At 33.4% G+C, this 21,694-nt stretch overlaps 1 protein-coding gene across 1 annotated transcript in view; it reads right to left on the bottom strand.

The window, feature by feature from the left end:
* Positions 1-380: 380 nt before the first annotated feature.
* Positions 381-21,694, bottom strand: part of LOC117337312 (palmitoyltransferase ZDHHC3-like) — a 41,894-nt gene continuing 20,580 nt past the window's right edge. The window contains exons 6-7 of the mRNA XM_033898228.1: positions 19,603-19,733; positions 381-8,164 (exon numbers count right to left, since the gene is read on the bottom strand). Coding sequence (XP_033754119.1) covers positions 8,006-8,164; positions 19,603-19,733 — 290 coding nt within the window. The 3' untranslated portion in view covers positions 381-8,005. The remainder of the gene's footprint in view (positions 8,165-19,602; positions 19,734-21,694) is intronic.

Raw genomic sequence — 21,694 nt, 5'->3', positions numbered from 1 at the left:
AAGTGTGTATTGAAGTTTAGAACTATATTTCAAGTACTGTTTGTTTTTGTGCAAGATTATTTTCTTTAATAAGCTCTCTGCTAGTTCAATCTCCCCTCCCCTACCATTCTTTTGTCTTCAAACTTATTAAATTACCAAATTAATGTAATGACAAGGCCATATCTTCAAGGAAAGGGCTTACATCGATATAGTGTTGGCATTGTGCCCAAACCTATTTAAACAGCCTAGAGGAACGAAATGGAACCGAGGTAGCTAGTCCATTTCACTCATTTAGAAACATTACCCTGATATTATCAAAACATGAGGTGTCAGAAAATCTATGGAGGTTTCGTTAAAATTTAATGATTTTATGGTTCAAATAACAACAGTGCATGCCAAGCCATGTTTTTGTTCATTTTATTGTTAATCAAATGAAAATACATCACATCTGAAAATATAACAATGATAAAATTGACGGTAGATGTAATAAATCTCATCATCACAATACCCGACATCGCCCGACTTCTTGGTGTCCCAAAGTCGACAATGTCATAAAATGATTTACCTACATCAAAATTTCCCATGATAAACAGGAAGTTAATTATAATTTCGCCTACATTTGCCAGTTTATATGTAGCTGGCAAAATGTACTAAGCAAATGAACATCACTTCCTACTTAGTAGGGCGGTGGGTGTCTGACGGAAATAAAGTTTCATAAATTCATTGATGACCCTTAACATGTGAAATCAGATTTATAACAATTGTACGTGCAATGCGGTATCAACGTGCATATATACAGGTGTCTACTGGTGGTTTCATAGAGAGGGAGGACTGATCACTTTCAAAATCTGATCACAAGAACACGCATAACAATGGCGAATAATACGCTACAAACATAAAAACGAGCAGCGTAACTAATAGTGTTCAAATGCTACATTTTGTATTGGTATACAATTGATATTATTTCCGATTATAATATGGAAACTTTTACACGAGATTTCGCTTTTAAGACAAACTAATTAGGTTGATTTCACAAAAATGGCTCATCAGTATGCTCAACATACTTATTAAATACATAAAATTTGTTGCATTTTCTAAATTCCCGATTGATAATCGAAATATGTATCGCCATTTATTGATTATACTAAACCATTTTGTTTTTACTATTGCATCTCGTACTAATTATTTTAAATATGATTGAAAATCATGAGGTTTCCGTTTTGTTCATACGTAGTAAAGTGATATATAATGATATAAAAATGGAATGTTTTCACATGTCGCAAAGATTTAAATGTAACATCGACAAGAGCATAATAATCATTTCATGCACATGTTTTGGTGAATATTCATTGTTGGTCATTTGAAATATTTTACCATGTTCTTTATAATTTTATGACTTTCTTTTACATTTCGAACTCTTGAGGAATGTTTAGATTCGCAATTGACGAAAAGCATTGTTTAATTTACGTTCTGATTAATATACATCCTCTCAAGCATTAACCGCGAAATTCTACCACAACAATATTAACATTTTTTATACGAACCCAGTGATGTAAGTTTACTCTCTAAAATAGAACCAGGTGCTTGAATAAGTGTCTTAAACGTTACTGTAATGGGTTTAGTAAAAACTAGTCACGGACACTTTTTAATGAGTCTAGAAGATTATCAGAAATACATACATATGTTCACCAGAACAACCCATTACATGAGGAACCAAATACCAAAAACAATAAATAACATGTCTGATTCTGTCTAATACTTCGTATACAAATATTTCATTTCTATATAATAATCTAGAAACATAGTTTACCACACTCACAAACAAAACCATTCTATATCTAATGTCTATAACAATCTTATATTAAATACGACATTCTCTCAAACAACTCCAACATAAATATATAATGTTCTAATATTTTATCATTCCATTTACAAAAAATCTACCCTAAATATATCATATAAAATTGGTCATTTTTACACAATAAACACACTCGAAATCTATGTACAATGAATTCAGATTCTGTAGTTACACATGTAATAAAACATTTTGATATAGTCACAATCCAATGTTTTGAAATCCGAAACAAATATCGTATTAGTTGCTGTAGCATAATATGAATTTCATGAAGCAAATATACACAATTGGTTTAACTCTTTTGGCTTCCTATATCATTTCTAAATATGTCTGTTTATGAAAAAGACATATAGATAGCAACTTCCACCATTTTTTCATATTAATATTCACAAAAAAATATGGCGATGCGGTTCTTATCACTATCAAATATAACTTATTCGCCTTAGAGGTTTACATAATGTTTCTGGTGCTTGGAGTTATGGAGCAACAATCAAAAGTGGAAAATAATGATATAATTAATAAAAAAAAACCCGATCAGTTCTGGTTCAATTTCGACATAAAAACACAACTTCCGTAATACAAACCTAAAGACAATGACTTCAAACACATCACTATACAATATCATATTTTAAATTGCTGAACCGAACAAGACGAATACGTTTTGATTCTCTCCTGAATTACCACAACAAATAAGTGACATTTCTAATAACACCAATCAAGTACTCAACTTCCAATAAAGCAATGAATATCTGAGCTAGCAGCAAGAAAAGCACTTGTAAATAATATATATATATATTGTATATATACATATGCATTTAAGGTCTCATCTAATTATTCTGCTAATGTAATTACAAGTGACTTCATCCCCTCAATCGCTCATTTGAAGTTCAAATGATGAAGAATTTACGTAATTACAAGTGACTTCATCCCCTCAATCGCTCATTTGAAGTTCAAATGATGAAGAATTTATATCAAATTAACGTTTAAAGTTTTCGCGACCCAACTAATGATGTTACTGGATATGTTTAATGGCTTATATAAGAGCACACTAGTACTCGAAAGACAGTAACCCCGATATTTACAGTGGACTGGGGAACCGCCACCTGGGGAATTCACGCCTTTGTGCACCTGTAATCCTACGTAATACTATTTCAAGAGTGTATTTTTTTCATCCTTAAATCTAAGACATTATGTCACATTACCCTTTATTTTCGTTCGTATATAGGAAGTACCCATTTTATATCTTTTTCTTAAAGGGGCATGGTTCAGCATCTGATAGACAGAATTACTTGTGCGAGACCTAAAGCTATACATCACATAAACATTTAGATCTGTAGACCCGAATGCATTATCTACATCTTTAATGTGAATTTAAAGACAAGCTGCCGATTTTCTTTGTGTCATTCAGATGAAAATTAACATATATATGCCAAATTACTCTTACTGCGGCACACGTAAAGATATTAAATTAAAAATACTGCCGAGATCAGGACAAAATAGCAAACAGTAGAGAATTAACTTGCTTATAAATACCTCTACATAAAACCCCAATACTGTGATGCTAAATGATAATATGTTGTCCGTTAATTTGATGGATGAAAAATGCCATAAAGTCCACTGTATTACGAGTCTATATTTGAATGTCTCCCAATTGGTTCACTCGCTCATGGCTGCATTGCCCTCGGTACTACCAAAGCGCTATATGCTTTCAAGAACGATCCCATAAAATTGATGAAGAGTACGGAAAACAGTAGTGTCAATATAATTAGGAGTTTCTTATTCAGTGAGGCGTTTATGCTTGCCAGTATGTTGACAGTCGCGATCAAAGATTAATTGACAGTCGCGATCAAAGATTAATTAAGTGTATAATAATGCAATGACATGTACAAATAAATGTTTGAGATTGAGACCAGTTTAGACTACGCGACGACACACACCAACGCAAGCATCCGAGTATTTCAAGAAATGCCAACATGTTTTTACTATCCTCTAGAAATAAATTCACATAAAATCAAATATAACCAGGAGATGCTGTCACTTATTCGGACTGAACATAAAAGTTTTCAATTAAGAAATGTTTGCTTTACATATACCTAGAATAATCATCCTTAATTTAAGATCCTCAAACAGTCAATTACTCATTGGAGCCTGACATCAAGGAGACAAGCATATTCATGTCAAATATACCTAATGCCTCACAGCACATATCTAATCAACAATGAAATGATACGAGATCTAAATCCGACATGTATGACTTTAAACAAAATATTTCACTTCCACATTTCCATATTATTTCATCTAAATTGATGGTCTGTATTTTTACACTTTCACATACAATACCTTTTGTAACCTATTTAACTATCATGTACAAAACGTTCAGGATATATATAGTGTTACTCAAACCATGGGACCAGATGATAGTTGTATACAATACACACATACACTCTATAATCTATTGTCTAACACCATGCTACCTTAAACCTGTTTCTGACATAATGCATATTTTCGAGGGTGGCTATTTATTGTGGAAAGAATCAAATCACAAAATATAGATATAGATCATGAGTGTATGCAATATTTCGTATGTAATATATTTAAGGCAACACATTGCAAAAGAGAAGTCGATGACACTATCTATAGGCCTATAGCAAAGACATCTTTGAGTGAATCATAGCATTCTAAATATATATATTTTTTAATTTCAGTTTCCAATGATCAGCAGTAAATGAATTTTCATGTAACTATATGGATAAATTGTAATAAGTAATACAAAAAAAAAAAAAACAACATTTGACATCATGAAATGACGACTTCATAAAATGCAACGAATTTTTTTTTTTTTTAAGAACTATAATAGTAATCGATGATATAATGAAGAGGACAACTTTACAGAATCATTGTCTGTCATCATTATTCAAAATCAAATCATTAAAGGTTTTTTTTTAATGAGCTAACACAACATTACCTGAAGGGATGGGCAAACCTGGTAACTTACAGCTATCGTCAGAGATATGATATTGTCTGAAAAATACATTTATTTGTTATAATGATGACTTTGTACTTCAAATTGCAATCTTACAACGATCTGTACGGCTTATGGCTCTCATTCCGATGCATCACAACTGTATCAGCAAACACGATCCCATTACACAGATTACGGTAGTGATGATCCTGGCAGCGCCTCCTACCGGCTCTAGTGCAGATCATGTTACCATATCATGTGTGGCATAACTGGTGATTACAACCAACGCAAACAGGAAATTTCGAATTCAATTATTCTATCTGCCTACTTGACACCTTGGATAATTATTTGTCATCTTCAGATCATCGTTAACAACAGGCTTCCGAAAGGTGCTTCATTTCACATGGATTAACATTGTGATGTGACAAGTATGACATTCTGATAGCAAAGACCTTTTTTCCTAAATTGTCATTAGATTTAAACTCAAATTGTGGCAATGCATACATCGCAAATGAGACACATTTTAAATGAAGCCAAACGTAAGGTAAATTATTATTACGGTAAACTAAACAGCAAATGACAACTTTAATCCACTGAAAAATTCTCATGCGCTAAGTGTTTTAATGATGGAGAATAGAGCTTGGGTTACAAACACACGCAAGATTTGCTGTAGATTCATTCCAAATTGTAACCACCACGAACCATCTCAAGTTAGCAGCGAGATATACACGATGTGACAGTATTTAAATGTCGCTGCTTTGTGGTACTTCAAATGACGCCTCACCACAACAGTTGATTAAAATTCCGCCAGCTTTTGTTTACATACAAAAGTTACTAGTCTAAACTAGACCTATAAGTATACAAATGTAGTTCTGGTTTTGTTGTCAGCATCCTGGTTCTCATTAGCATCAGTAGCATCATATTTATTGGACTTAGATTTACATAGTGTTGCTGATAAAGCAGCAGACGCTTATCCCCCTGGAACACCTGGTTTATTTTAACACAGTTCAAGGGTATCCGTGGAAATCTGTATCAAGATTTTTGTCAGCATTTTGAACTCATTTTATTGATTTTGAGAATGACTATTTTCTTACTGTACATACATCGAATCTGTACATATACTCTATTTGGATTCTTTAGCTTTACTCTTTAGCTTACAATGTACAACTACATTAATATGCCCTGTACACAATGTGTATGTCTAAATGCCTCAATTATTTACATAATACTTGTATTTGTGGACTATGTTTTATGCATACATGTAATTAAATAATAAAGTTATCACTTGTGATGCCAATACGGATTTATTTTCTCCACAATTCAAAAAATCTTCAAATTTGAACTTCTTGAAATTATTATAAATACAATTTTTATGGAGGACAAAAGCACTTTAAGATAATTCAATGCTGGGAAAACTATGAAAAACCATGTGAACACCCAAAATGAAGATGACAACTCTTGGTCATTTGCCTTTAACCTCTTTCCTATGTATCTACATAGTAGCACAGTATACTCAGTTGTTGACAGAGTCAGAAGAGGAATGAAGGCTTCAAATTCTTTCCACCACAATCCCAGCAGTATTCCTTTCTTGTGCATATGCATGCTTTGGGAAAGGACTTTAAAAGGCAGCTAAGCAGAAAATAAAGCATCTGTCTCAAGGATGAAGGACAGGGAGTTAAATCTAAAGTATGTAGAGAATTTAAACTCAACATTCTGTTATATTAGATAGACTTTTGGACAGAACATTGAATCCCTAGCTCAGTCTTGTTACTTTTTTTCCCTTCTTTTTTAAAGGTCAACAATTTGTTTTTTGGATAGATATTATTAATACCATCAATTTGCAAAACAGCTCAGTGCTTGAATACACAAAAACTTTGGTGGGACATGTACAATATCTCAGAAACGACAGCAACAACACTATTAACTCCAGATCATCAAGATGATAACCACATTTTGAAACCTGAATGTTGTGATTTGATACCATGTTTCACAATGCTTGTCAGTGTAATGATGCATAAATGGTGGTCAAAAGTTATTGAAAACTTGATGGAGGTGGTGTTGGTGATGGTGTTGGTTGTAGTGGTGGTGGTGGTTTTATGGGTTTGACATTTGTGCATGGATCAACATGGTAGTAAAATTTTAGTGACATATAATCAATTTAATACATATATATAAAGTATATATTCAATTAATTATAAATCTAGGTCAAACTCATATTCAATATGGAATATTGTCTTGTTTATATTCTATTTCAGTCATATTTCCAATAGACAAAACTTCTTTCCAGTAAAGACATGCTTTAAGTAGACTTCAGTTCAAAACATATAATTTTCATTTTCATGCACTTAGAACAATACATTACAATTTCCCCCAAATTACAATTCATTTGTGCTCAGTAAAACATTTACTTGAGAATAGTGTTAAGCTTGAACTAAATCATCTACAGAACAGTAATTTTTCAAAGCACAAGCATAGTTGCATGTACGAGAGAAACACATAACATATTGTATACAGGAGACAAACATCAAGCCCATCTATTATGACTTTGAGCTCTGCTCTTTAAGTCTAATACAGAATAACAAAATTAAACTGTCCGTTTTCAGGTATAAGATCTTCATGTATTTAATGTGTTATCCCCTTTCTAAATTTCATTTTCTAATGCAAACGAAGATTTTGTTCATGCAAGGTTTAATTAGTATGAAAGGTTTTTGTCAAACTAATTTATTCTATACAATATAAATTTGTTATACAAAGAGCATAAATTATACCAGGTAATTCAATTATATACAGTAAACAATAAACTCAGATGACATGCAGCCATGGTAAATGTGAGGTAAAAATCCAAAGCTGATCAAAGCTCTAAGGAATGATGTGTGTGGGATCCTGTACTAATATAGACACTCACTTGATAAAACTGCTGTAAAAGGAACTCAAAATCAAAATGAGAAATACTTATTGAAAATAACTACTGAAAATAACTACTAACAGCTCAAAAAAGGATTTTTTTCTCGTTGGAAGCATTCTGCTGAATTACGATTATTTAAATTATAGTTTTTCTTCATCTAAGTCAACTAAGTATGTTAACAGTATTTAATGTCAATAAATAGTTCATAAAGTAGATACTAAAAAAAAAAAAAAAAAATTTAAACCCACATATGATAAAAATGTGTGGTAGACTTGATCCACAGTTGGACAGACACAAGCTGCTGCTATACTGAGTAAAGATAGGACTGAGAATATGTAAACTTTGGTGTATCAAAGGGAGAGAACCACTTCCAGCTAAAGGGGTGTCCAAATACTGTCTTTATGCTGAACCATTTGGACTTCTGCTCCCAGGTCACCTGCTCCTTCTTCAGGTGTTCAATACCCTGAAACAGAAAAGAAGGATCTGCTAGTGATAATGTTTATAATGTCTTCCCTTCAAATTTGCACTGGCGTACCGGTTCTGGTTTGTATCTTGAGACATATCAAAGCTGTTATTAGTCTGACCAGTTTTATTATATTGTTACAGGCATGAACATTTTGTTCTGTTTAATTTTAATAACATTCCATGTACTTTTAATTGATACTGCAAATTCCTACTGCTTAAACAATGAATTTGTGAATAAATGTTGACATTTTCATAGTCAATAGGGAATCAGGAAGCATATACAATAAATCACATTAGTTGAAATACTATCCTAGAAATTGTTTTTAGCGGATCTACCAATAGACTTTGTACACCACACAACTGTCTGAATAACGGAATAACCTTTTAAGAATGTACTCAAGAAGCTTTCATTTTATATAATATATATAATATAAGGAACTACAGTGTCATTAGCTAACAGCTGCTTACTCTGTGGCTTGAGATGGCTCAAGTAAAGGAGATCTCTCCTTTCATTATACAGTCAGAGCTGAGCTTGTGATCGCTCAAGCTCGGGGGTTTCATGCCCAACTAGTATCATTAGTATTTTAACTGTATAGGTGTATCTTTTCTAGTAGTGAGTTTAACATAATTATGTAATATTGTAAGTAATTTGATGTAATTCAGTGTAAGAATGAGCAGCCCCTAAGAATGCCAAAAGTTTAAGTAATTAAGCCTGGTCAAGTTATAGGTTCATTCAATAAATTTTTGAACTTCGCTACTGTTTGTTGTGTTGTGTATAAAATTGTCATATAAAGAAAACATAATCGTAATGTTATTTTCAATTGATGAAGAAGCAAAGAGTAAATAATTTAGTGAATTAAGGTGTAGCTCAGAAAATCTCCCGAATATTTAGTGTATATGAGTGTGGTATTAGTCAACATCAATAGACTGTTTATTCAGTAAGGATAGCAAATACCAGGCAGGAAAATAGAATTGAGACGGGCAAGTTTTTATATTTTCAGACTTTGTTTTATGCACTAGTTTATTGACTATATTCTATATACAGATCTAACATTTTTTCCATTAACTTCAGATGTTCCTTTGAACCCAGTGTCATTAGATCATAATGGAGATTTATCTATTTGTACTCAAATTCAAGGACAGTTACATTTTCTTCCTTGATTGCATCTTAATTATATTATCTCTATTGAATTTTATTAATGTTCCCAGAATAAATTCATCAATCTTTAATGAGAAATTAAAGACCAAATCCAAAACACCATCGCCGCCAACAAAATCATCTCATTTTTATAGTTATTAGATTGTCAATGGCAATTCCTTTTTCTGCCAAAATTTCATGATTTCCAAATTAGATTTCAATTTTTTGCATTAACCTTGATCCTGCCCCATAAACCACAAATTCATTATACGTGTTTCTATGAAACTTAACTACATTATGTAAATTTGAATGTATAAAAACATCATTCCAGCTTGTAGTACATACACCACATTATTGGTAATGCAGATTTTGTCCTCTTAACTGTCTTAACTTTTAATCGCATAACCATAACAAGATTTATCACGGTACTAGTTGTCCCTCAGAAATGACAATAACATTATTTATAAGAACAAAGCAATTTTAGCATGCATCATTGATATAATTGAATCAAATTTAGTCATCACTTGAATAATCACAATCCTTTTTTCCTGAGAAACTTCATGGACAGATTTTTTTAAAACATAATAAAGGAGGGATGCCAATTTGGGTTCAATTAGCTAAGATCATGACCACCATACAGTGGTTACTATGCATTGTTGTCAAGTTATTGTGGGGTTGATAAATGGAAGTTTTCAGTAGCTTTTTAAGTATCTGATATCAAAATTCACCAGATGCTTAAAACTGGGTCATCTATTTTTTTTCACTTTTTTACATTTTTTTTTCAACTGAATTTTTAAAACCTGTAACTTCTTTAGCAGGGACTGCAAAAACTATTATTTTTACTCAAATATTGAATTTGTATGAACTTTAATGTTGAACTTTTTTTTTCACTATCGGTCTGACCTTTGACCCTAAAATTTGTATGAGCCCACCAAAATCTGATGTTTTGAATAACATACAGTACCATTATAAATGCAGCTGACCTTTAAGTTATCTTCCAAAAATCACTGAGGGGCCGCACAATGGCCTACATGTAATTAAATTGGCACTTTTCTGTCTTCTTATTTATTAACATACAGTTTTTAGTATGGTGAAGGGTACCAGAAGTTTATTTGAGTACATATACATGATAATAATACTGTACTGTACTACAAAGCTAAATTAAACTACAGTCAAATTACTGCATAATGAAATTTTGAAGTTTTGACTACATGTATATTTTTTTAGTGTAGAACTTTCCACATCAGCAATATACTGTTCCTAAGCCAGGGTTTCAATTCAGATATACAAATTGCACTTAACAGCATTATCAATGGTAATTTCAACAGTAAACTTTAATGAACCTGAATAAATAAATACAAATTATGTGCTGCATATGTAGAGCATAATTATACCTGCTAGAATTATAGGGCAGAATTATACCTGCTGCCCCAATCGCATTATCATAAGAGGCAACTAAATTTGGAACCCTATATTTCTCTTCTTTCCAGCAACTTTGTTCTTCCTAATGTCTCCCTTGACACTTTCATTTTTGGTGTTGAGTTGAGTGTTCACCCCTGTGACAAAGGCTTTGGGTTATGTCCCCTGGTCGTGACATGCTACTCCACCTAGCGCTCAGTATTCATGAAAATGGGACAGGTTTGATGGAAATTAAATGAAGATAAACCCATAGGGGATTAACTTGAAGCGTAACTTGATAAAGTTTTATAAACAAAAACATAGAGAGGCTTTAATTGCTTACCTGGTCGAATATAAAACCTTTGGTCCCTATGGAGGTGACGCAGACAAATCTAAATTTAGGAGTGTATTATCACTTATATTAACGTAGACTGTTTAAAATCTATTAGGCTACATGCCCAAGGGTTAGGTATTTTCAAAATCAAATATTTCCAAGACAATTGACATTTTTCCATTTGCCAAGACAATTATGAAAGTCTCTTTATGCATGTGATATTAAATTGTTTTCCTTCCTCTACATTCTTAGTTCAGAAAACCCACCCAGCTCCAGGAAAATTATTTAGATGTGTTTGTGTATAGGGTTTGAAAATTACATTTCTACCACAATACCCTGTGTTATTCCACTCTCAAGCCATTGTATAAATGATTCCACTAGTGGAATATGACCTTCCGGTCTTTTGATTGGTCAAGAATTTGAACTCTGACTCGAACTGCAATTGTTACTGACGTCATCAATAATCGAATGACGTCACATCACCGGTTCCCAGCTGTCACCTGTACACCTTATTTGTATACGTGAAATAAGACTTGGCCATGATTCCCTTTGATTCAAGCCGATATTATTGTGGTAGAAACAGGTCACGCGACCCGTGATTTTTGGATATGGAATTTATTTCACACCCGTAAGTTATTTTTCAAAAGTTACAAAAGATACTCACTAAAGCTTGTGTCTTGTGTGAATTAAAAAAAAAAACTTACTCGTGTGAAATAAATTCCATATCCAACAACCAGTCGTTGTGTAACCTCGTTGTGTAACCTCTATTTATTTAAAATGACAGTTATCTATAAGGTAACATATTGGATGGTCGGACAGCATAGTGGAAACACACTTGCCTTTCACCTAGGCAGTGTGAAAAGGTATATGCTCTAACTGTGATTAAAAGGACACTGGCACGCTTCCATCCAAGCCAACAAGCATGATCAACAGAAGCTGTATAAGTTGGTTAGCAATTTTTGCAAAATAAATAGTTTCATTTATAATTTTTGGTATTTTTACAAATATTTTCCTGAATTCAAAACTTACTTAAAATCTCCAGGAAGAACATAATTAAGATGGATAAGTTAAAGTCACCAATGAAAGAGAATTTACTTTATCATAATGGTACATATACCTAATACCTTGGTATATAATGTACTTATTTACATGTACATACAATGCACTTATATATATATGTATACATGTCTTGCCTACTCAGGCCTTACTCTTCCACAATGTTAGATAGAGCTGGCAAATACAACAGCCTGAGACCTTCGTGGAATACATAGCTGTGATGACATAGCTGTGATGATACTAAATAAAAATACAGTAGAATATCTGATTAAACCACAGGCAATGTTTGCTTGGGTCTATCCCAATGATTAATTAGGCTAAACAAGCAACACCTTCGGCCTGACCTTCAGCCTTGATATGATCTTTGCATATCATGTGACTTCTCCCAACTGTCGATCTGTGACTGTACGCAACCGTTCAATGAGGACAATGTGCTATCCACTGACATCTAAGGCTACATACAGTAAATAGAAAAGATGAAATTGTGATTAATGAGATGCTGCCTTACCCATGATAACCCCCGAGTAGAGACAACTTTTGGTCAAATCAATACCATAAATATCTATAAGTACACGTTTTGTAGGGGAAATCTCCCTAAATGTCAGTTATTACCAGACTGAACTCTGTGCTAGAAACAGAATTTATCAAATTTATTTGCAAGAAAACTAATTTTGAATGTCTGCACGATAGAACATGGCTTGAGTCAAATTCAAACTATTAAGTGTAATGGACTTTCTGAAATTATCCATTAAGATATAAATCATGTATGGTGGCTTGAACATAAAAAAAAAATTTAATCTGTAAAACACTTATTAATCTGGTCCGTCTAGTTATTAATATATAAGACCCTGTCTAATAGGACAGCCCTATCAGGAAAGCAAAATCTTCCAAATGATGGTAATAGTCTTTATTTAATAATGGAGAGGTTTCATGATATTAATTTAACAAAATTTCACATGTTTTTATGATGGTCTCTTCTACATATAGAGTCCAATTTACCCCACAAAAAAACATTCTACAGTATGTGTTCTCTCCTCCAGAGACTTGTTATATTATAATTCACAAGATGTCTATAACAATTTTAAGCTTAAAGGAAACATCTACACTAATTATATAAGCAATGGCTTAGCAATCTACACATTTCTGTTTACATCTAGTTGTTGTTTACTGTTCCTGCTGTCAGACATTCTTAAGCTTTCAAGTGCAAGTAAAGAGGAAAGTAAACACATTCAATCATTTTAATCCTCTATCTATCATATACTTTATGTGGAAAACCCTTTAGCTAAAGACTACATAATAACTTGCACTCCAGGTGAAATTCAATGTTGTACAAATCAAATCTGGTGTACGATAACACATATATGTCCATGTACACATGCCAACTATATCCAGCTTTGGGACAGGAAGGAAATGAAAAAAAACAAACAGTCAAAATATCACAAAATGTGTTGTTTTCAATTGTTTAATCTATGTATATTTTTCCTTTATATAAACTTCTAAAGAATCTTAGTGCACTTGCGGGCATATCTGTCACACATAGGCTTATATAAAGAATCTGCACTAGCAGAACCCATAATAACGGAGGATACAAATATATCATGGGTGTCTGTACAATAGTCCAGAATATTTCACTTGAGGTAGTGATAATCGACCCATGTTCTATTGCATGAGGCCGAAGGCCGAAGGCTGAGTGCAATAGAAAATTGGTCGATTATCGGTACCGAGGGTCAAATATATTCTGGACTATTGCACAAACACCCATGATATACTTGTTTTATTACATAATCACTAAAACACACTTAGACGGCCTAGAAGTTGCCATGACTGTCGTCTGGAGGTGCTGACATCTGTGTAACTTAGACACTTGAAATAGTAGGACTAAATTCCAAAACATCACAAGTGTTCAATAGTTTGCACATAGCAGTGCAATAGTCATTTTAGCTGTGATATAGTTCAAACTAGAACTGTCGCCAGGATGGCTGACTAATACCCCCGCAATCTGCACGAGTCAATGGTGAATAGGGACTATTAATTAGAGGCTAACTAAGATAACCCAGTAATATAATGACCAGTTGCCATAGCAACCATATTTTGAAAAAAAAAGAAAGTGGCATGCACATCTACACATGGTCCTCTATATTTGTGTGAAGTTTCATTGAAATCGGCCCTTCGGTTTAGGAGGAGTTGTCCGAACAAACTTAAAGTTATGGTTCTTATCAGAAAACCTGTTTATAGTGACCAGTTGCCATAGAAACCATAATTTTGAAAAAAAAAGAAAGTGGCATGCACATCTACACATGGTCCTCTATATTTGTGTGAAGTTTCATTGAAATCGGCCCTTCGGTTTAGGAGGAGTTAATTGTCCGAACAAACTTAAAGTTATGGTTCTTATCAGAAAACCTGTTTATAGTGACCAGTTGCCATAGAAACCATAATTTTGAAAAAAAAGAAAGTGGCATGCACATCTACACATGGTCCTCTATATTTGTGTGAAGTTTCATTAAAATTGGCCATTTAGTTTAGGAGGAGTTGTCCGGACAAACTTAAAGTTATGGTTCTTATCGGAAAACCTGTTTATAGTGACCAGTTGCCATAGCAACCAAAATTTTGTGAAAAATAAAGTGGCATGCACATCTACACATGGTCCTCTATATATGTGAAGTTTCATTGAAGTTTCATTGAAATTGGCCATTTAGTTAAGGAGGAGTAGTCCGGACAAACTTAAAGTTATGGTTCTTATCAGAAAACCTGTTTATAGTGACCAGTTGCCATAGCAACCATAATTTTGAGAAAAATAAAGTGGCATGCACATCTACACATGATCATTAATATTTGTGTGAAGTTTCATGGGAATTGGCCCATCGGTTTAGGAGGAGTTGTCCGGACAAAATGCGTCTACAGACAGACAACCTGATTCCAGTATACCCCCCCTAACTTCGTTGCGGGGGAATAAATACAGCTTATATGTATAGTTAAGGAAAATCAAGTGCATTATGTAATAAATATATATATATACAGTATATATGTTTAGTATATGTATATCTATTATATAAAAAATGCTTTTCACAAATAATTGAGAAAATTTTCAGCCTTATAAAGAAACCTAAAGCAAAGTAGACAAAGAATACTCCATCACATAATCTCATTTATTGGGATTCAAAATGCCCCAGCAGAAGATTTTAATCCCTGGAAAGCCAAGTAATTATTATAAGAGATCCGATATCTCAGGTCTTGAGATATAAGTCACAGTGACATGTATAAAGAAATCAATACCAGAAGTTGGTTGTGACATAATAAGGAGATATGAATTTCTCTAATGACACAAACCAGGCTATCAATTAGGTGGTTTAATCAAGATAACTGTTAGGAGAGTTTGGCACTCGTATCTAGCTGAGAAATGAAAAGGACAAAAACACAATCATTTACCAGTAAAGACTTGGTTACAGTGAGTCGTTGTCAAGGGGATGTAGATCATACATTTACACAGCAATTAAGTCAGTAATTTTTAATCTGCGTTTTAGGACAGTTTTATCTCTAGATCTAGATCTTCTGCTGACTGATATATCATAATGATCCATTTCTCTCCTGAAGCTTTAGGAAGCGATGTAGTCAATGATGTACTTATCAAACTCATTATAGCCTGGAATTTGAACTTATTTAAGAATACTTTTTGTATACTGTAGAAGTGAATATTTTCGCGCGTTGAAATTTTCGCCAAGTCTGCTTCCAAACTGTTCGCGGTGTGGATATTTTCGCCCTGTCAGCCATGATGAAAATATATTGTCCTGCTGCGATGTCATGGGTCAGTACGTAAAGTAAGATACTTTTTCAGAAAATTCCATTGAAATCTCGAGTTGATCAACCCAATACAACTTCATCCCTCACGCTAAGTAGACAGGCCACGCGGGGTGCCGCCCACGGTATAGTTGAAAGAATCGGCGTTACGGTCGACCGAAATGAAGAAAATTTAATGATAAATAAACATTGAACTAGATAAAATGCTATCATTTTACACATTACTTAAATTAGTATCGCCATGCGAGTCTCTTGACCGACCATGACAACGTAACATATCACGGACGATATGACGCTTGAATGCCAACATATATACCACTAGGAACTTGCGTCTTGGATTTTATGGTATTTAGTTTATTTGGTGGAAATATTCGCGTGTCAATAATTTCACGTGTTATTATGTCCGCGTGTGGATAATTTCGCGGATATTTAATGGTAGAAAATTCCCACGTCACAAACATTTCTACTTTTACAGTACGGCAAATAAAGTATGGCAAACTCGAACAATTTTAACAGCCGATTTTATATCTTATGAACCACAACATCTATTAGAATTACCTAACAAAAAATACACAGCAAGAATAATAAGGTTGAAAATACATAAAGTTTTATAATAAAAGGACATGTATCATCTTTCAAAACACAAAGAAATAAGGAGCCGCAAAGATTGGCGTTATCTCCTGCCACCAGCTGTTGGTATGAAAACCCAACTATGATATATATATCAACCTTATAGTTAGAGTTAATATCTTGAAGTAGATCCTATGTGTGTTTCACATGAAAAGGCACAACTTGGCCACTAACCTAATATAAATTGAAAGTTTTGTGGAGTTGAGTGGAATGCTTTTGTGTTTTTGAATGTTTCCATGGTAATACAAAAAATATAAAAAAAAAAATGAAATGTCTTCCATACCAAAAAGGCACAAATAGGGCACTAACCTAATATATACAGAGAGTTTTGTGGAGTTGCAATGGAAGGGTTTTGAAGTTACGGCACGGAAAAGCCCTCGGACAGATAGACGCACGGACAGATGGAGCCCAATTTAATTTCCCCTGGAAATGCATTTCGCGGCGGATAAAAAATCAGACATTTGTAAAAATATTTTACATTTTGAAGGACTACAGACTGAGTTGGGTGAGGTTTCCCCATCTACAGAATATGGGTCATGATGATGGAGAACAATTTTCAATTTCAATCTAGAGAATTTTAGGAAAGTCCTAATATATGTGCAGTTTAATTTATTCAGAGCAGAAAAATTACTTCACATAAGTAAATCCTTATGCGAGTCTCAAAAACATATCCTACAAATAGAAATTTTTCACAAAGCCTATATATATATATAAGCAATATATCTACAAACACCAATAACAAATACTACTATATAGTTAAACTGTACCTCCAACAGAACATACAACAAAGACATTGAAAGTTCTAACATTTAAGTTCAAGACAAACAAGTAATGGTCCTTTGAGGGTTTAATTGAAGGCAATAACCCACAGCAAATTGATGGCCCAAGCACAGGTAACTATACAATTACTTTTGTAAGTCGACGGCATTATAATGTTTCTGGCTTAATCAAGATGAGGATGTGCCCTGGATCAAGCAATCAAGTTTGAATGGTTTCTACACCGCTGCCGTATTTGAGACAAATTAAAATGTACTGCGACACAACCAATAAGGTTGAGTGACAGACACTTTGGCCCTAAAATAGTTATAATTCTCTCAGACTCAATGTATTCTTGTCAGTGAACAATGCTTAAAAATCTTATATTGCTGAATTTATCTGTATACAAAACAATTCTGTGTCCTTGGTCTTCAATTACCTCACAAGATCATCTGACTTTTCATTTCACTTTTCACCCGAAGTGGTACCATCAATAAATTATCTGTTTGTGTAATTGAATAAATTCTTCATTATATTCAGAGTAGATCAGTACTGCAATAAGACGGAAGAAGCAAAGACAAGGATATTTACTTTAAGTCTACAGGGTCTGAGTCTACTTTTATCATTTCTTCCAAACATAAGACGATCAATTAAAGTTATAATAATTTTTATCAATAGATAACACGGTGGGGAAACTACGTTACAAACGTTACTAAGAGAACAACAAGACCGTGGATACATCTCTCGCTTCTCTGTAAGCCTGTCTTACTTTTTACACTTACCCCACAACTTCCCATTTATCGATATGGTCGAAAGTACATTTGATGCATTAAAGATTCTTTGACTGGCAACCGATTATTCACAGGATATGTGGTTGTTTCAAACATTCCAAGACCATTCCGTATACTTGTAACTTTGGCGGTGTTTTCATCAGGACAATTTAGTAAAATTTTAGCAATCATCCACACAGAAATACCATTAATAACACTTGCAGTTTTTCAACCAAAAAAGTTGATGTACAGCTAGTAAATAGGGGAATCGTGTATAAATGAACTTGTTTTTGACATTATTTCATCTCAATATTCCATCTAAGCTTAAATTGTCGGTTGACACAACGTCCTGACAAACACTATCAAAGTTACGAGGATTGTCTTTGAATGTTTAAAACAACCGCCAATTATTTGAACAATCCGTTGCCAGTCATAGAATCTTGGATGCTTCAAATGTACTTTCGACCATTTATTGATAAATGGGAAGTCGGAGGATAAAAGTAAAAAGTAAGACAGACTTGCTTACCGGTCGAGAAGCGAGAGATGTGTCCACCATCTTTGTGTTTTCTTAGTAATGTTTGTGACGTAGTTTCCCCACCATGGATAATCCTTCATTGTGTTAGCAACTTAAGAAATATTTAGGAATGATTTTTTTATTTATCTATATTTTTTTTTTTTTTTCGTATATAAGATTTTTGACAAACTGATTTTTAAATGCCCCTTTGAGCAAGTGAATTAAAATTTTAATACGTGCATGGCTGTCAATGAATAGACACTTCTTCAATATTTTGCAGAATATCATGATCTAAAATCTGTTGTAATCAAATGTCCCAAACTTTAATTACCTAGGGTTAGTAGCATAAAAATTACAAGAATCTTGATATTTTGATAATTTTGCTGACTTTTATTGGGAAATACACTATTAAGAATGGGGCTTTGTATGGAACCCGAATATATGGGCAGGAAAAACACCAATCATAGTTTCTACAAATCCTTTAACTATTGAGTAGCTACTGCAATCACACTTATTCAGCAGCCATTTCTAGTCTACTGCTAAGCTTCTGTTGTAATTTTAGTGGAGATTTGTAAAAGACGTAGCACACTGGAATTTATAATGTTTTGTTGCTTTTGCATCATAATGAATATATACTTTATGATATATGATGACTGATGAATAAATTGGGTTTTTAAATTTTACCAAAATATATGCTACTCGACAAGGATATGGTGCCACTCTCAGCTGATAACAAGAATTTGTATCGTTTTCAAAAGAATTCCATACACTACATATATCTATAAACAAATCTTTTATTATATATACATATACATCCTTACTAACAGGTTTGGTTTCAACAGTAAAGTACATTTTTTCATATATTTCAACATTATACAAGAATTCAATCAATATTAAGTTTAAGTAGCCATCAACCAGAAAGCTAAAATATCATTTTGAAAAGATATTTTCAAAGTGATTCCCTTCTGATACAATTCTCAGTTATGCTGTGTGATGTAGCTTATTCCATACCCCTTATTTCTAACACAATCACATTTGTACTCACTGTTTCATCAGTACAGATGCCTGAGAGCTGAGTGCCACACATGATGGCAGTAAATATGCCAAACAGGAGACTCTCAAAGATGAGGAATATTAGGAAAACTGTTGTAGCTGGTGGGGATATCCCGGAACAATCTGGAAAAACAAAATAATTAAGATATTTACTTAGCTTTTAAAAAATTGCTTAAAAAATCAGTAGATTACATTTTTAAATAAATCATTGAAATCAGTAAACTGCAGTTCATTACTGTCTTAATTAATATCAAATGTGTCCAAAAGCTTAAGGTCACGCACCCCAATTTAACAAACATTAAAAGAGTTGTCTGTCGACAACTTAGCTGGGTGAGTGGGTTGAAATTCGAAACAGATTTTTGAAAAGTATAAGGTCAAAGGTCACAGTCAAAGTCAGCAGGTCTACAAATGTAGTTCCAATGGAAAAGTTTTGTCACAAGGAACACACGTCAAGTATGTAAGCTGGATCCTCATTGGTATTAACACAACACTGTCTATACAGATGCTGACACAGACACCGGCCGATGCCAGGGTATAGCAAAAGCTCCCCTCAACTTCGTCCCGGGGAACCAAAAATTGTCTATAATGACCACCTGTTTTGATTTCCAATGTTACACAATTCAATGTTCATGTATTTGATTCACGCTATAAAGGGCACCTGTTTATAAAAGGACACTGCTCCTATTATCTAATGGTCTCTAGCTATGGTCTATATGCAGGGTTGATCAGTGCATTCATGCATGACCAATACTGTATCTTTCAGACGACATCATCAATGTTTAAAGCATGGTAAATCATGTATTTTTCAACTGAAACTATATGTTATTAAATACTAGATGTATATATGAGCTAATTAAGACATCTTGTTGTCAAATCATATTTAAATGAAACTATATACGTGGTACTATTAAATACTAAATGCAGTCAAACTTCGTTAACTCGAACTCGGATAACTCGAAGACCCCTTTTAACTCGAAGTATTACTCCGGTCCCGGCCAAAATCCTTCTTTTTCTTAGTAATAAAAACTCGGATAATTCAAACTCAGATAATTCGAAAAACTCGGTTATCCGGAAGTAAAATGTTGGTCCCGATATTATAAAACCTATGTAAAATGTACCAGTTATCCCGAAGCTGAACATTATTTTCATTTTTAAACAAAATGTGTCTACAAAATACTCATCGTATGTCTCGGTAAATTGTTTACAATTTCGGGCACGGGAAATATCCTGTTTTTGTTTCGGTTTGTTATTAAATTACATTAAACATACCCGACTATTGTTACTGTAAAACCCGTCTTTATTAAGATCCAACCGTATTGATGTTGACAAACAGCACTTACATAAGCTGATGATTAAAGTAGTGCGATAATTATACTCAAGCTCGCTACACTGTCAAATGTGTCTGGGTCACCATGTGCGATCAGGCGGAACTTATCCGACACACCTGAAATCACAACCATGGCAGAGTAACGCACAATTATTTCCAGGAACTGATCGAACTATGATAAGTTATTTAAGTTTATGGTTTTAAAACTATTGGATCATATTTATGTGACTCAATCAACGTGTACTTGCGCACTGTGTATTTCCGGCTACTACTCCACTTGTCAACACGTGGCCTGTGCTGATACATTTGTATATGTATTATTTGCCGCAGACTTCGTATATTGGTTTTTTATGATGTTTAACAATAATATCATTTATGTACCATGATAGAAATTACTTAAATAGATATTAAAGTGCTGAAATTGTGTGGTAATCTTCTCGTCTTTCACTCACTAAGAAATGACATGTCGGACACGATTGACTCCCAATCACAGGTATACACGCCTACTTGATTTCAAAATGATACGACAGTATTGCATGAAATATAATTTATTTATTAGAAATATTGTTTTTAGTATAAATAATGAATACAATTTTGTTATAATTATTATTTGAAATCAAATAGGTGTGTTGCTGTTAATGATGCATCTTTCTGTTAAGGATTTTTTAAAGATATATATATAACCAACAACTCGGATATCTCGACGTTTTTTCACGATCCCGATGACTTCGAGTTAACGAGGTTCGACTGTATATGA

The sequence above is a fragment of the Pecten maximus genome, chromosome 11, assembly GCF_902652985.1.
Source record: "Pecten maximus chromosome 11, xPecMax1.1, whole genome shotgun sequence".
In the NCBI taxonomy this organism is placed as follows: domain Eukaryota; kingdom Metazoa; phylum Mollusca; class Bivalvia; order Pectinida; family Pectinidae; genus Pecten; species Pecten maximus.
Note: the sequence above shows the minus strand (reverse complement) of the source record. Positions and strands in the feature narration are given on the sequence as shown.